At 50.9% G+C, this 17,960-nt stretch overlaps 1 protein-coding gene across 9 annotated transcripts in view; it reads right to left on the minus strand.

Annotated features, from left to right (window-relative positions):
- ZNF618 (zinc finger protein 618) overlaps nucleotides 1–17,960 on the minus strand; it is a 273,275-nt gene that overhangs the window by 118,610 nt on the left and 136,705 nt on the right. For all 9 annotated transcript variants that reach the window (XM_054007916.1, XM_054007915.1, XM_054007910.1 and 6 more), the window contains exon 2: nucleotides 16,662–16,705. In XM_054007916.1, coding sequence (XP_053863891.1) covers nucleotides 16,662–16,705 — 44 coding nt within the window. The remainder of the gene's footprint in view (nucleotides 1–16,661; nucleotides 16,706–17,960) is intronic.

A 17,960-nucleotide genomic window follows, 5' to 3' on the forward strand; every position in this document is an offset into this window, starting at 1 on the left:
AAATACAGTATTTTAATTGTGTGCCCATCCTCCAGGGAAGCTGCATTGTTTCAGCTCTTTTTAAAACAGGTAAAGTATAGAACTTTATCAGGTTGACCGAATTCTAGCAAACAAAAGTTAAAATTCAAAACAGAACAGAAATTGAGAGCCACGGAGAATTCATACGGTATTAACAAAATTAATCCCAAGAACTATGCTGTTCTTATTAAGGACACCTTGAGGATGGTTCAAAGAAGAAAGTTTAACAAAGCACTTATTGCCTTATCCATCGTAAGAAACAGGAAAAGCTCAGTGTTTGCCAAATGGGAAAGAATGTAACCAGTGAGGGAAAAAATGTAATTCTTGCAAACAAATGAGGTTAAAAACTAAATTTAAGTCTATAATAAAATGGTTGCCGGCATCTTTAAATTTTTAAACACAGAAATAATTAAGGATTTACATACAAGGAAAAAATGAAAAACCCAGTCTATATTGCTTGTCTAAGAGATGACTCGTGGGGACGATATGATAACTGCCCACAGATATTTGTAGGTCCTCAGACACTACAGAGACAAACATGATATAAATGCTTAAAATGGATTAGATTAGACAGATACTGTGCTGATCCAGGAGATGAGAACTGCAGGATCAGTGGGACGAAAATAAGCAAAGGGAAATGTGGACAGAAGAGTAGACAAAACTGCATGATAGCAAGAGCCGTTGTGCTGAGGACTGGTGCAAATAAAGGGTTGGCAGCCCCTTCACTGGTGACATTTACAGTTGAACTATATAAAGCAGTAGAGAATACACCAATATGGGAACAACCCCCACAATGGCCTGGTCTACACTACGACTTTAATTTGGATTTAGCAGCGTTAAATCGAATTAACCCTGCACCCGTCCACACAACGAAGCCATTTAATTCGAAATAAAGGGCTCTTTAAATTGATTTCTGTACTCCACCCCGACGAGCGGAGTAGCGCCAAAATCAATTTTATCATTTCGAATTAGGGTTAGTGTGGCCGCAATTCGATGGTATTGGCCTCCGGGAGCTATCCCACAGTGCACCATTGTAACCACTCTGGACAGCAATCTGAACTCGGATGCACTGGCCAGGTAGACAGGAAAAGCCCCGCGAACATTTGAATTTCATTTCCTGTTTGCCCAGCGTGGAGAGCACAGGTGACCACGCAGAGCTCATCAGCACAGGTAACCATGCAGGCCGATAATCAAAAAAGAGCACCAGCATGGACCGTACAGGAGGTACTGGATCTGATCGCTATATGGGGAGAGGATTCAGTGCTAGCAGAACTTCATTCAAAAAGACGAAATGCAAAAACTTTTGAAAAAATCTCCAAGGGCATAATGGAGAGAGGCCACAATAGGGACTCAGATCAGTGTCGCGTGAAAGTCAAGGAGCTCAGACAAGCCTATCAAAAAACAAAGGAGGCAAACGGTCGCTCCGGGTCAGAGCCGCGGACATGCCGCTTCTACGCCGAGCTGCATGCAGTTCTAGGGGGGGGGCCGCCACCACTACCCCACCTCTGACCGTGGATTCCGAGGCGGGGATAATCTCATCAGCTACACCTGAGGATTCTGCGGATGGGGAAGAGGAGAAGGAGGATGACGAGCTTGCAGAGAGCACCCAGCACTCCGTTCTCCCCAACAGCCAGGATCTTTTTCTCAGCCTGACTGAAGTACCGTCCCAACCCAGTATCCAAGACCACGACCCCATAGAAGGGACCTCAGGTGAGTTTACCTTTTAAAATATAAAACTTGTTTTAAAAGCAAGGGTTTTCAATGATTACTTTGCCCTGAGGACTTGGGATGCATTTGCAGCCAGTACAGCTACTGGAAAAGTCTGTTAACGTGTCTGGGGATGGAGTGGAAATCCTCCAGGGACATCTCCATGAATCTCTCCTGGCGGTACTCCAAAAGCCTTGCCACAAGGTTTCTGGGCAGTGCAGCCTTATTCCATCCTCCATGGTAGGACACTTGACCGCGCCATGCTTGCAGCAAGTAATCTGGTATCATTGCATGACAAAGCCTGGCAGCGTATGGTCCCGGTGTTTGCTGGCATTCAAGCAACATCCGTCCTTTATCTCGCTGTGTAATCCTCAGGAGAGTGATATCACTCATGGTAACCTGGTTGAAATACGGGAATTTAATTAAGGGGACAGAGGTGGCAGTTCCTACTGGGCTGTTTGCCTGTGGCTGAAAAGAAATCCTTCCCTGCAGTTAGCCAAGCGTTTGGGGGGGGGGGGGGGAGGGAGAGGAATTGGCCCAGAGCTTTTCGCGTTTGGCTAGCAGGGATCTTCCCTGATACCAGCCATGCGGTGGGGGGAGGGGTAAAGCGATCATCCCAGAGAATTCATGGCAGGGTGGGGGGTGTTAGTTTGGTTCCTGCAGGGATCTTCCCTGATACCAGCCACGCGGTGGGGGGAGGGATAAAGCGATCATCCAGAGAATTGGATGGGGGGCGGGGGGTTAGTTTGTTTTCTGCTGCTGAATGTTAACAGGAAAACCGCAGCACTCAACGGGCTTTGCTTGGTATGTGGGAAAGGAGGGCGCAGAAGCCGAAAGACAATGGCTTACCATGGCCGCATGCAAGCCGAATTCTGTTGCCCGGACCTGCGTTTGTGATCTCTAGCAGCAAAGCCACAGGCATTCAATATTAAGAGGCAAAATGCGACCTTGCACAGAAATCACACGTGCTATGTAATGTGAATAGTTTTGGTCACCGTGAAAGAGTATAAGCATTGTTCTGCAAAATGTATCTTTTAAAAAAATTCTCTCCTTTTTTCCCTCCCTCCAGCAGCTACAAATTCTTCAAGCCTCCCTCCTCCGTCCCGAAGGCTATCACAGCTAAGGCGTCGGAAAAAGAAGATGCGAGACGAGATGTTCGCAGAAATCATGGAATCCACCCGCAGTGACAGAGCTCATCTGAATGAGTGGAAGGACACGGTTTCAAAGTATAGGAAAGAAGCCAGTGAACGTGAGGACAGGAGGGACCAACGTGAGGAGAGGAGAGACGTTCGAGATGAGAGGTGGCGGCAGGAAGATCAGAGGAGGCAGGATGCAACGCTGGGGCTGCTGCGTGAGCAAACAGACATGCTCCGGCATCTGGTGGAGCTTCAGGAACGGCAGCAGGATAACAGAGTGCCACTACACCCCCGGTATAACCCCCCTAACCCCTCACCATGTTCCATAGCCTCCTCACCCAGACGTGTAAGAACGCAGGGGGGGGAGGCTCCGTACACCTTCCCATTCCACCCCAGTGGACAGCCCAAGCAAAAGGCTGTCATTTTTTTAACCTTTTTTTAGTGGCCTTTTCCTTCCCGCCGATCCTCCTCCCAAACCCCACCCGGGTTCCCTCCCTCTTTTTATAATCTATTAATAAAGAATAAATGATTTTTAAACGATAGTGACTTTATTTGGTTTGAAAGCAAACTGGGGAAAGGGGGAGGGTGGGTTCCTTACAGAGTCAATAAAGGGGGCGGGTTTTCATGAAGGAGAAACAAACAGATATTTCACACTGTAGCCTGGCCAGTCATGAAACTGGTTTTCAAAGCTTCTCTGATGCACAGCGCTTCCTGGTGTGCTCTTCTAATCGCCCTGGTGTCTGGCTGCGCGTAATCAGCAGCCAGGCGATTTGCCTCAGCCTCCCACCCCGCCATAAAGGTCTCCCCCTTACTTTCACAGAGATTGTGGAGCACACAGCAAGCAGAAATAACAATGGGGAGATTGGTTTGGCTGAGGTCTGAGCGAGTCAGTAATGATCGCCAGCGACCTTTTAAACGGCCAAATGTACATTCTACCACCATTCTGCACTTGCTCAGCCTGTAGTTGAACAGCTCCTGACTCCTATCCAGGCTGCCTGTGTATGGCTTCATGAGCCATGGCATTAAGGGGTAGGCTGGGTCCCCAAGAATAACTATTGGCATTTCAACATCCCCAATGGTTATTTTCTGGTCCGGAAAGTAAGTACCTTGCTGCAGCCCTTTAAACAGAGTAGTGTTCCTGAAGACACGAGCGTCATGAACCCTTCCCGGCCAGCCCACGTTGATGTTGGTGAAACGTCCCTTGTGATCTACAAGTGCTTGCAGCACCATTGAAAAGTACCCCTTGCGGTTTATGTACTGGGTACCCTGGTGCTCCGGTGCCAAGACAGGGATATGGGTTCCATCTATCACCCCACCACAGTTAGGGAATCCCATTGCAGCAAAGCCATCCACTATGACCTGCACATTTCCCAGAGTCACTACCTTTCGTAGCAGCACCTGAGTGATTGCTTTGGCTATTTAAATCACAGCAGCCCCCACAGTAGATTTGCCCACTCCAAATTGATTCCTGACTGACCGGTAGCTGTATGGTGTTGCAAGTTTCCACAGGGCTATTGCCACTCGCTTCTCAACTGTGAGGGCTGCTCTCATCTTGGTATTCTGGCGTTTCAGGACAGGGGACAGCAAGTCACAAAGTTCCATGCAAGTGCCTTTACGCATGCGAAAGTTCCGCAGCCACTGGGAATCATCCCACACCTGCAACACTATGCGGTCCCACCAGTCTGTGCTTGTTTCCCTTGCCCAGAATCGGCGTTCCATGGATAGAACCTGCCCCATTAACAACATGATCTCCAAAGCCCGCCGTTTGAGAGAATTCTGTGTCCGTGTCCATGTCCTCATCACGCTTGTCGCTGCGCTGCCGCCGCCGCTGCCTCCTCGCCTCATTTTTCTGGTCCTGGCTCAGCATAAACTCCACGAGAACGCGCGAGGTGTTTACAATGTTCATGACTGCTGTCTTGAGCTGAGCGGGCTCCATGCTTGCCGTGGTATGGAGTCTGCAGTGTTCACCCAGGAAAAAAGGCACGAAATGGTTGTCTGCCATCCATTGCTTTTTTTCATGCAGGGAGGGAGGGAAGGGTGAGGCTGTACCCAGAACCACCTGCGACAATGTTTTTCGTCCCATCAGGCACTGGGATCTCAACCCAGAATTCCAATGGGCGGGGGAGACTGCGGGAACTATGGGATAGCTATGGGATAGCTACCCACAGTTCAACGCTCCAGAAATCGACGCTAGCCCCGGTACATGGACGCACACCGCCGAATTAATGTGCTTAGTGTGGCCACATACATTCGACTTTATACAACCGGTTTCCCAAATTCGAATGAGATAAATTCGGATTAATCCCGTAGTGTAGACATACCCAATGGCCAGACCTTAGAGTGGAATTAGATGATCCAAGGAAAAATTATTGACTTAGAATTCTTCTTTCACAATGTTACCATTGGGTGTGAGCTTCTTAGGGTGAGACAGGTTCAAATTCCTCTAACACATTTGGGCAAGATGGTCTGCTGCCTAAGATCACATGCTGATCACACCACTGGAAACTGGATGTCTCCGTGAGTTGTCATCATTTCTCCTGCATACACATTTCTGGCATTATTGCTTTGGTTTAGCCTTAAGGAAAGACTCACTGTGTGGTGTTCCTTTAGCTTCAGTCCCGGTATTTCACCTGGGGAGACCCGATCTTTTCCTCTCCCTCTTAAGTTGGTTGGTGTTTTGGGGCATGGCTTGTGAGACCTTGTAAGACTGCATCAAGTTTCATTATGACAGAAGAACTTCTGTAATTTCTTGCCTAACTAGCAATACCTTCCTCTGGCTCTGATGTGTGATGAATCTCGAGATTTTTTACTCTCCAGGGCTGGGAATCCTTTGCATATAGCTTCTTTCCAGAGGAGAAAATTACTTACCTGCAGTTCTGTTTCTTTGAACAACTCACCACAGAGAATTCCCAAACTGTGTCTCCTCCCCTCAGGCTGTGGGATCCTGTTCCAAGATGGGGGGGTTCAGGAGATTGGGGACATCACTGCTTGATGGCAGATCCCTGACAGAGAAGCCAGAACTGCATGGAGGCGAAAGAGGGAGTCAGCAGTTTAGCGCTGCCCCTCATGATGGCAGCAGAGGTGCTGTGAGATTTTCCCACAGTGACCAGGAGGAAGTCCCCTGGCAGTGCTTGGACCCCCTTTCTATGGACCTTAGCGGGAGGGTCCCAAATCGGAGCAGGGAATGGCTGCCCGGGGGCAAGAGAGGGAGCTGCTGCTGAGGCTGACCAGGAGAGAGCCAGAGGAGGGGCTACTGCTTCCTCATCCTCTCCACCCACAGCCATTAAAGCCACATCCTCTCTAAGCTACAGCTCAAGCTACTCAGGAACCCAGCTGCAAACTGGCCACCTGCATTGTGGCAGGGCTAGGCTGCTTTAGGGACCTTGGTTACAACATAGTTAAACATTGTAATACGGATCCAGCTGCGTCCTCACACCTAGGCTCTAACCCGGGGAGGTCCAGGGTTTAGCTCAGTTAAGGGAAAGCGATTAAGTCACGTCTGCACAACATCTAACTGGGCTGTAGTGACAGCCGTATCATAGCTAGGTCCAAGCTTGCGCCCAGCTCCATTCCCTCCCCCAAGCCGAGCCAGTTCCTAGGTCAAGGCTGATTTATTCACCAGGAGCCTCACATCTTTTAAAGTACAGTTAAGGATGAAAACAACTCTAACAATTCTTTAAAATAAACAGCCAACAGAGGAATTATCCTTCCTTCCTCAGCCACACACCAGGTAATAACAATAATTATACAAAACTGCATCTTGCATGAGGCTGCATGGGACCCTAGTGACACAGGAAAGTACAAGAGCTAAGTGGTTTGTCAGACATAATTGCACATTTGTTTTTGTTCTGTGTTGTAAGATCCAAAGCCCACCATTTGAATGCTGACATTTACTGTTTGGGAGTAATTAGCTTCACCACAGTATCAGTGAGGTCCCCAACACTTACCAAGTGAAAACAGTGTATTTCTGAACAATTCCCACCCCCTCAAAAGGATCTCTACCATAGGTGCCTAGGGAACACACGGATTGTCACGCTGGATCAGACCAGTGGTGTATTTAGTCCAGTACCAGATATTTCAGAGGGATGTGCATGAAACGCTGCAGCAGGCAGTTGTAGGATAACTTGCCCTCGGGGATTTTTTTCCCTCTTAACCTGAATTCAGGCTGGGCTTTGCCCTGAAATGGAATGGTTCACAACCCTTCCAAAACACGTGTTTCTTCTTTTAATATTCATTCTTATAGCTCTGGATGGTCTCAATATCCATATAAATGTCTAATCTCTTTCTGAATCCTGCTAAGCTCTTGGCCTCAACAATATCTTGTGGCAATGAGTTCTAACTGCTAAGAGGGCTTTAAGTAAAAAAGTATTTCCTTTGATTGGTTTTGAATTTGCTACCTTTTAATTTCATTGAATATCCGCTTTTTCTTGCATTCTAAGACAGGGAAAATAGAAGATTCTGATCTACCTTCTCTAGACCATTCATTACATTGTCACCCCCACACTCCCTTCTCATTTGTCTCCTCTCTAAGGTGAACAGTCCTCTTTTTTCAGTCACCCTTCATAACAAAGTTTTTTCCATGCCCTTAATCACTATTGTCAAGTTCTCGAAATTTCACATTAATGAACATGCACTGATATGTGGGGATCACAGGCAAGTGAAGAGGTTAGGAAGGAGTTGGGGTTTTCCGTCTAACATCACTAATTCTCAGTTTAAAACAGCTGCAGAGTGAACTGTAGCTATTTCAAAGGCAGCAAGTGCTAGACACTTCAGATTGAAACAGCAGAAGCCAAGACTTTTAAATTGTATGAAATCAATTAAATGCAATGAATAAATGACTATAAAGGAGGACTGCTACAAGAAGGTTGTGAGATCAAGCACACCAAATTCAGAAACTCTAAAAAGATACGGTTGCTCTGGCAACCCTAACCTGCCTGTATATTTTATGATATCCAGTAATAGTGAAGAGCTTAAATTATGGCTTACAACTAACAAGGGACAGTTTCAAATGGTCATAACTTTATAAAAGCAATAACAAATATCTCCAACAAAACAAAGGCCTCGTTGAGGACTCTGTCAAAGACAAATGTCAAACTTCAGCCATTTTTGCAGCTTATCTAAAAGCATGCCTAGATTTTTTTTTTTAAATTAGTAAAGGTTTTTTTCACCTTCACATAAATAAAATAAAATGGCGAAAAAGACTTTGCTCACGTTTTCCAAAAAAATGTAAAGATTGTGAAAAAATCACACCTGGGAAGCTTCAACCCTCATTCTTTGTGCACACAAGTTTATGGGAATACATTCTGGCACTTAGCTAAGTGTCTCTTTGTGGGCACAAACTGGGTACTCGCCTGTTTAAGTGGTACGGTTTATGCCAACAAGGAATTGCAGGCACAAAACAACACAGGTGTAACTTTTGCACATTCAGAAGGGAAGTGACTACAGAAAAACTGAAGGACACAATTGTGCCACCATTAGAGGCACCTGCTACACCGCGATACACCCAGTAATTCCTATGCTAAAAAAATCTTATTGAAAACTAAGGAAATTGAACTAGATGTTGGCAGGACTAGAGAAATTAGAAAAGGGAAAGAATTACTCGGTCACTGTATCCATCCACCTTCTGGTGGCCAATACAAAGCTGTTCCCTCCAGTGCTTTGTCCAGGCTAGTTTTCAAAGACTCTGCTACTTCCATTGTCTCTGGCCCATCAGGCTTGCCAAACCCTGTATTATTTTGTTTTTTCTCTGCACCTCGTCAAATATCTTCCGCATGTACAGGATGTGGGCTTGGAAGGATTACATTTTTATCAGTAAATGTCAGTAAACGATTTCACTGTACACACACAAACCAATGAAAAAATATTTCCATTGATAATAATCAAAATTTACAGATAGGCAGAGAAAGAATGATGGCTGCTTGAGACCTTTTATTAGAGTTTGATTTAAGGATATTTACTTTGTCTATTTTGACAAGTGCTGTTGACAATTTGTGTTTTAATGGTTATAAAGCTTTAACTTTTGGAATCTCAATGTCTACTGTTATTCAATAATTGTCTGAACCCTTTCCCCACACTTTCGCAGCCTGAGAAAATTTAAATCGATACAAAGTGGAAAAAAAATGTTGAAAAATAAACATCGATATTCTCTGTCAAAATTATAAAAAAATAAAATTGAACTCTGCTGAGCCTAACAATACGTAAGTCTCGTACTAGTGACACTTCAGTAGGGACATTTTGGGGGTATAATAAAAGGCCTGTTAACATATGGTCTACTGGATGCCCAGGAGGCTTCCTAAGCTGTGCCGGCCACCTAGCATTCCTGAAGACCATCTGGACATGCCATTATTTATCATTTTTAAGCAAGATAGAGCAACGAAGTCCAGAAGTCCTCAGCAAGTGAGAGCAACGAAGTAATAGGCAATTGGGATGTGTGGGAAGTGAATACAGGGAAAGGAAGATGGCACTCTTCGGATAACCAAACGATACTGCTTTAATAGTGGCGGCTGGAAGATACGAGAGAGCAGCTGGAAGACAAGAGCTTGGTTGTGCCATGGTAGGATGTGCCTCACCTGATGGATTAAACTTCAGCAGATCTTTAATTAGCAGACAGACAGAATTGCACGTCCGAGCAAATGGGGGGAAAACAAAAGCACAATATAAAGCTTTAAAAGAGGGACTGAGCAGTGATGCTGGGGAGTGATTTCAGGTGCCCAGTGTCAAGGAGCTTCAGATGCCAGGATAAAAGCATCATGTCCAGAGGAGATCCATTATACTGAAGTGCTTCTATGCACCCCCTGAAGCCAGATGAGAAAGCCACACTGACAACAGACTCAGGCCTTATCTACATGGGGGGCAGGAGAGAGGGTATTAACGAACATGATTCTATGATTGCACTGGAATGGGTTACCTAGGGAGGTGGTGGAATCTCCTTCCTTAGAGGTTTTTAAGGTCAGTCTTGACAAAGCCCTGGCTGGGATGATTTAGTTGGGAATTGGTCCTGCTTTGAGCAAGGGGTTGGACTAGATGACCTCCTGAGGTGCCTTCCAACCCTGATATTCTATGATTCTATGAACACTGAATTTCTGTGCACTAACTGGTGCGTATTAGGCAGTCCGCAATAACTCCGTACACTCTATAAAATGGTTTCTACCCCAGTACGGATTGGTGTGTATTCACTGCAGGGACTTTGGGATGATTTTGTGCACAGCATTCTAGGTGGGTATCCCGTGATGCTTTGCTTCACGGCTGGACTCTATGAATTCTGGGAGTTCTCTCGTTGTGTATTGTGAGATACATAGGGGAAGTTAGCTAGAAGCGCGTGGACCTGTGGGTTTTGGGATCAAACTCAACAACTTCTGTGATTCCTCTCCTGCCTCCTGTGATTCATCTCTTGTGAGTGAGCTCGCGCCATTCCCTACAACCAGCACTCTTCTGTCTGCGATCACGGATGGAGCAGTGTTCCAGGCCGAGGTGCTGACAACCGCCAATACACAGATGCTGGTGGAGAGTTCTTTGAGATCTCGCCGCCAGGTGGCAATGGCTTTGTCGGTCTGTCGCAGGCTGTGGTAGTTGAAAGAAATTCCATTACATGAATCTGCATTTGCTAACAGTGGCCTACACCACAGTAATCACTGCCCTGGACATGGTTTCATTCCACACACAAGACGACTGCCCACCACAGAAGAAAGGAAGAAAAGATTTACGATCTTACAGCTCAGTTACAACGTTACGACAAAGAGCTAATTAATTAGGTTACAGCCATGAATACAGCCCAAGACCTTCAGAAAAAGCTGCTGGGTAAAATTTTCAAAAGAGCCTAAGGGCCAGATTTTCATAGTTACTAGACACCTAACTCATGAATTGGAGTTAGCAGCCCAAATACCTTTAAAAACCAGGCCCTAAGTGACTTAGGAACCTAAATTCCATTTTCAAAAGGGACTAAGTCTCATTAGGCCCCTAAGTTAGTTGGGCATTTTTAGAAACTTTACCACTTGCTAGAAAAGCCACATTAGTTTCCTTCTTATAATACCAGTCACATACCCCTCTCTCTACTCTGATGTTCCCCAACCCACCCTCTCCCCATCCCCCCATCCCATTTAAATGCACCGCCCACCCACAGGTGTGCCATATCCCCTCCTCTGCATGGCACTTCCCCCTCCATATGTGCCATATGGCCCCCCCGTGCCGATGTATTCCCTGCATGTCATGTCTCTCCTCTTTTCCTCGCCATGGCTACCCCTGCACGAACCATGAAGCCCCCTTTTTGCGCTGCCCCATTGTCTTGCATATGACACAGAACTCCCTCTGCATTTTGATCTGTGCTCCTCCACCTCCCACTGGTACCAAGTGGCCCCCTCTCCACTCCAACATTCCTCCTCTCTCTCTCTCTCTCGTTTTTCCCATGGAATGTTTTCTCCTGGTAGATGAGTTCAGAGGTTCTCAAACTGTGGGTTGGGACCCCAAAGTGGGTCACGACCCTGTTTTAATGGGGTCGCCAGGGCTGGTGTTAGGCTTGCTGCGGCCAGAGGCAAAGCCGAAGCCCGAGCCCCACCACCCAGGGACGAAGCTGAAGCCCGAACCCCACTGCCTGGGGCTGAAGCCAAAGTAGCAGGGCTCAGGTTACAGGCTAAAGCCCTTGGGCTTTGCTTTGGCCTCCCCACCCAGAGTCGTGTGGCTCGGGCTTTGGCTTTGGCTCCCTGTCCAGGGCGGCAGAGCTCAGGTGGGCCTGGGCTTTGGTCTCCATTCCTAGGGTTGTGCAATAATGTTTGTTGTCAGAAGGAGGTCACGGTGCAATGAAGTTTGAGAACCCCGGAGTTTGTCACTTTGCTAGTAGCTGGCTTTGTCCTGATCTTGCTTGCTCCTTTACGAGCTGGCTGAATGTCAGCATTTCAATAAGGAACAGGCGGGAGGCTGCCTCTTACAGTACATTCAGGACCCGCTAAATAATTGGATTATTATTGAGCAAAGTTAATTCTATGAAAAAGCCACTTCCTGCTCCGTGCTCACACCATCTCACCCAGAGCTCTTTGGCACGTGCAGCTAAACTGTGGAATGGGAGGCTGCTTATGGCACGTTTGTGTCTGATCAACAAAGACAGCAAACTTGCCATTCTTCCACACCGCCAAGGCTTTGTGGCTGACCACTCCGCCAGTGACAGCATATATTTCCAGACTGCCGTTCACCCTGCAGGTTCCCACAGCTCTTTAAGAACTGCTCTCTGGGTAGATAAGTATCAGTTCACCCAACAGTGAAATGCAGTCAACTCTAGGGTAAACTGCACGCTCATGGGACTGCCTCAGGTTTTGTAAATCCGTTCTAGGTAATTTCTGCCCTGGCCTGTTTCCCAGGACTTTGGGGAAGCAAGAGGCAGCTGCAGCACTGCTGTGCACTCCTACAGCTTAAGAGCACAGATTCCAGGGCTCATCTCCCCCCCCCCTCGCTCCCCGATGGCTGAATGTCTCAGCTGCAGCTCCTGAGACGAGACAATTGGAAAGGAAGGAAGGATGGGTGAAGTCAGATCTGGGGCTTAAGGGCAGGGATGGGATGGACGAGGGAAAATTTCTGAAGCAAGCGTGGGGTCAAGCCCCCAACAGGGTATGTCACATTCTGGCAACATCCTGATGATTTCCCCTGTCTTTTCCTACTACTCATCATAGAAGCAGATACCTTAAAATTGACCAGAATTTACCCAACTTCTCTGGTGGCTGGAGACTGAACCGCTCCCCTTCTGCATGTTTGAAAAACTGTCCCTTGAGAAAAATGTCAAGAGCTGGCAACTGTGGGGGGAAGCAATTGCTATTGTGATGGGGCGTCTGCCCCACACTGGCATGTAAGGAGCTATTACAGCCGTAAGGAAGGCTGCATAGGAAACAGCCAATAGGAGAGAGACTGCGAGGAGCAGCCAATCAGGGCCCAGCAGCCCCATATAAGAAGAGCCACAGGGTCAGTCGCTGCCTGGAGCTCAAGGAGGGAGAACTGGGTTCCTAGCAGATGGATGGAAGCTAGCACCCTGGACTGAGCAGTGCTGGAAGAGACCGGGGGAGTGAGAGGGAGCTCCTGGGTGGCTGCTAGGACTGACCTGCCGAAGCCCTGAGGTAAGGGTGAAGAAGGGGGAAGTGGTTCAGGGAAATGTATTGGGAAGTAGGAGGGGACAAAGCATGTGGCTGCCATCTACAGAGTCCCTGGGTCGGTACCCAGAGTAATGGGTGGGCCTGGATCCCTCTCCCTACTCACCACTAGAGAAGTGGCTGGACACTTGGACTGCAATGGGGAAGCACAGATGGTGACACACCCAGAGGGCCGTGTCATGAAGCAGATGCTGTGGTCCCTGGAGTGACGCAGGTCAGAGAGCAGATGTGATGGCAGGTGAGGCACCATCAGGAGGGGGTGTACTAACCTGCAGAGCTAATCCCCAAGATGGCCAGCATGGTGAGTCGAACCCCGTCACACTATTCAATTCCAAGACTTATCGTTCTCACTTTATAGAAATGTTCATCAATAAAAATAAAAAAATCCTGATACAGACACACCATGGGGCAAATCACCCCATGATCCTAGCCACACGGTGCATCACTGGTCCTAATGGGGCCTCAGAAACACCAGTGAACACGAGATTCCCCAATAGCACAAACTAGACAGGAGATGGGGCCCACCCCTTCATGTCAGATTCCTTTAGTCTGTCCCTCGCCCCAATCATGTTCCTCATTTATTCTGTACAGCCTCTCCCCACCTCACCAACACACAGACACACACACACTGTTCCTTCTGCTTCCTAGGGGGTTTCTCTGCTTGGAATGGGGCTGAGTCAGGAACCCCCAGTTTTCACATAGACACTTTATAGATTAGAAAAGAAAGTGATACATTTTCCTGTTCCCACTGCCCCAACCCCTGGCTCTCACTGCTACCCCCACTGCCCCCACCCCTGGCTCTCACTGCTACCCCCACTGCCCCCACCCCTGGCTCTCACTGCTATCCCCACTGCCCCCACCCTTGGCTCTCACTGCTACCGCCACTGCCCTCACCCCTGGCTCTCACTGCTACCGCCACTGCCCTCACCCCTGGCTCTCACTGCTACCGCCACTGCCCCCACCCCTGGCTCTCACTGCTACCGCCACTGCCCCCACCCCTGGCTCTCACTGCTATCCCCACTGCCCCCACCCCTGGCTCTCACTGCTACCCCCAATGCCCCCACCCCTGGCTCTCACTGCTACCGCCACTGCCCTCACCCCTGGCTCTCACTGCTACCGCCACTGCCCTCACCCCTGGCTCTCACTGCTACCCCCAATGCCCCCACCCCTGGCTCTCACTGCTACCCCCACTGCCCTCACCCCTGGCTCTCACTGCTACCCCCCAATGCCCCCACCCCTGGCTCTCACTGCTACTCCCAATGCCCCCACCCCTGGCTCTCACTGCTACTCCCACTGCCCCCGCCCCTGGCTCTCACTGCTACCTCCACTGCCCTCCCCCTTGGCTCTCACTGCTACCCCCAATGCCCTCACCCCTGGCTCTCACTGCTACCTCCACTGCCCCCACCCCTGGCTCTCACTGCTACCGCCACTGCCCCCACCCCTGGCTCTCACTGCTACCTCCACTGCCCTCCCCCTTGGCTCTCACTGCTACCCCCACTGCCCCCGCCCCTGGCTCTCACTGCTACCTCCACTGCCCCAACCCCTGGCTCTCACTGCTACCCCCACTGCCCCCGCCCCTGGCTCTCACTGCTACTCCCAATGCCCCCACCCCTGGCTCTCACTGCTACTCCCACTGCCCCCGCCCCTGGCTCTCACTGCTACCTCCACTGCCCCAACCCCTGGCTCTCACTGCTACCCCCACTGCCCCCGCCCCTGGCTCTCACTGCTACTCCCACTGCCCTCACCCCTGGCTCTCACTGCTACTCCCACTGCCCCCGCCCCTGGCTCTCACCACAGAGGCAGAATTTAGTCCTTGAACCATAGAGGGCAGTACTGGGTCTAGGCACAAACCCACAATGCCACAATTCCAGCTCTGCTTGGAGCAGCAGCGATCGCCAACACTAGGGTTACCATACGTCCGGATTTTCCCGGACATGTCCGGCTTTTGGGGGTTCAAATCCCCGTCCGGGGGGAAATCCCCAAAAGCCGGGCATGTCCGGGAAAATCGGGAGGGAGGGATGGAGGGCTCGGGCGGGACCTCTTTGGCCGGGCCGGTGCGGGGCCGGGCCGGGGTTGCGGGGCCGGGGGCATGGTGCCGGGCCAGGCGCGGGGCCGGGCGGGGAGCCGGGGGCGCGGTGCCGGGCCGGGAGCCGGGCGGTGCGCCGGGCCGCGGGAGCGGGGGGGTGCGCGGGGCCGCGAGCCGGGCCGGGGTAGCGGGGGGGTGCGCGGGGCCGCGAGCCGGGCCGGGGTAGCGGGGGGGGGGTGCGCCGGGCCGCGGGGCCGGGCGGGGAGCCGGTCCGGGGTAGCGGGGGGGTGCGCGGGGCCGCGAGCCGGTCCGGGGTAGCGGGGGGGTGCGCCGGGCCGCGGGGCCGGGCGGGGAGCCGGGCCGGGGTAGCGGGGGGGTGCGCCTGGCCGCGGGGCCGGGCGGGGAGCCGGGCCGGGGTAGCGGGGGGGTGCGCCGGGCCGCGGGGCCGGGCGGGGAGCCGGTCCAGGGTAGCGGGGGGGTGCGCCGGGCCGCGGGGCCGGGCGGGGAGCCGGTCCAGGGTAGCGGGGGGGTGCGCCTGGCCGCGGGGCTGGGCGGGGAGCCGGGGGTGCGCGGGGCCGCGGGCCGGTCCGGGGTCACGGGGCCGGGCCGCCGGGGGGTGCGCTGGGCCGCGGGGCCGGGAGCCGGGCCGGGATAGCGGGGGGGGGTGCGCTGGGCCGCCGGGGGCCGGCAGTGCTGGGCGGGCTGGGGGTGGTCGGCCGGGGCTGGCACCCCAGGGCCCGAGCCGACCCAGGCTGGCGCTGCCGGGGGGCCAGCCTGGGCCGCGCCTGCTCCCCCCACACCCTCCCTTACCAGCTTCAGGCTTCCCGCGAATTTAATATTCGCGGGAAGCAGGGGAGGGGGCGGAGACTTTGGGGAGGGGGCGGAGTTGGGGAGGGGGCATGGGCGGGGCTGGGGGCGGGGCCGAGGCCCCGTGGAGTGTCCTCCATTTGGAGGCACAAAATATGGTAACCCTAGCCAACACAAGAGCCTTGCCGTGGGGGGCCTAACACTGCTTCTGTCTGCACAGGAGAAAGTACTCAGCCCCCACCCACCTGAGCAGAGGATTGTTTGTGTGCCAGGAGCTGCAGAGGCTGGGCTTCCCCTTGTCCTGACCACTGAGAGGCTGCTGTGGCAGTCACCTCCTTGTCCCCTGCCACCTGGGATGCACTGCAGCCAGCAGCTGGGTTGCCTCACTTTTGGAAGGGACACCTAGCACAGGGCCCTGTGGTGGTGGCCACTCTCTTCCTGAGTAGCAGCAGGGTGGCTTGCAGCCCAGAGTCATGGCAGTGGGAGCCCTCCCCTGCCCAAAACAAGAAAGGGCCTAGTCTCCTCTCATAGCAGACATGGGGCCACCAACTTACTACCTCTGCAGGATACTGCCTGCAGACTCAGGCAGACGCCCCTGCACTGGTTACACTCAGGGCAAGCTGTTCTTTACAGACATGAAGACTAGAAACTGAGTGATTCTAGGAGCCAGGGCCTTAGAAACAAGCCTATGGTTCCTATGCTTTAATCAGGCTCCTGCCCCATACCTTGCTCTGTGGCTATCATCTCTGGCTCCTACTCCAGAGATTGGCACTGCACAAAGACAGAATTGCCAAGACTATTCACATCACAGCCAGAGGTGAGAGAAATACAGCCACATACCTGCTTGAAGAGCTTCTCTTCCCAGTACTGCTGCTCTCATCAGCCTAGAGAACAAGAGACAAAGAAGAGCTGGTTAGGGTCAGACAGAGCAGAGATTCACACTTTGTAACTTTTCCCAATAATAACAAGATAATATTTTGCACTGATAGTCTCTCGCTTTGTCCATCCTGCAGGCTGCCCTCCCACCCCCAACTTTTCAGTCCCCTTTCTTCTGGATGAAAACGGGAGTTGAGTGAGGGGCAATGGATGACAGAAATTATTATTTGTACTTTGGAAATGCCAGCGGCCACAATCAGAAAGCAGTTCCCCATCCTGCTGGGTGCTGTGTAGACACATTAGATTGCCAGTTCACTGGGGCAGGGACCATCTCTCTATCCGGCATTCGTACAGAACCTAGCACACTGGGGTCCTGGTCCATGACTTGGCTCATAAGTGCTAGGATGATCATAAATAATAACAATTGTCATTAGGACACCACAGTCCTGGCCACTGAAATGTCTATAGTTTTAGGCCCCAATCCTGCAAAAACGTATGTACATGCTTAACTTTTGAATTTGGTGGGACTGCTTGTGAGCTTAAAGCTAACCGTGTGCGTCTTTGTCAGTCTTTGTCAGATCAAGGCCTCATTTATGGCAGAGATCAACAAGTGAGATAAGATGGTGGTGAAGCCGAGGGTTATGGCAATAAGGCCGTGCAGTAACGTGGGCAAGCTCTGCATACAACTCACTGATTCCAAACAGCTGAAAAGTGTTGGGAAGGGGGCTTTAAAAAAACGTTATCTCCAACTGCTCCCCAAGCCAGCTCTCACGAGTCGGCTGATTTTTTGCAGGTCCTCACAGCACAGGTGGCTTCTGAGAAGGGATGGGGAGAAGAGGGAAGCAGTTTTGTGGGATCAGTTCAGGGAGGCACTCCATGTGTGAGGGTCAGCATGGAGGAAGTGCAGAGGTGGTCGTTGGAGGAACGGCCAAACAGGAGAACACATGAAAAGGAGGTTTGGGCCCTAAACTGCGGTAAGTCATGAGCTGAGCACCGAACCCTATGGTGACAAGCAGTGAGATCAGCCCCCTCCCAGTTATCAGCACCAGAGTTTCTTTGGATCATTTTAAAGCTGTGTTCATCTCTCCTGCAAAGCCCATTTCTCAGAGTGGGGCAATTTTGGAGCATGTGGTGTGGGTCCAACAGATATAACAATGACCCACACTCTTATGCACTTTCTGGAAAAATACAAATATAAATAACCAGCTAAATGGCAAACTGCACTGTTTTATGTTGAGCTGGGGCCTCCAATAAAAAGCAGCA

The sequence above is a fragment of the Malaclemys terrapin genome, chromosome 17 (genome assembly GCF_027887155.1).
Source record: "Malaclemys terrapin pileata isolate rMalTer1 chromosome 17, rMalTer1.hap1, whole genome shotgun sequence".
Classification (NCBI taxonomy): domain Eukaryota; kingdom Metazoa; phylum Chordata; order Testudines; family Emydidae; genus Malaclemys; species Malaclemys terrapin.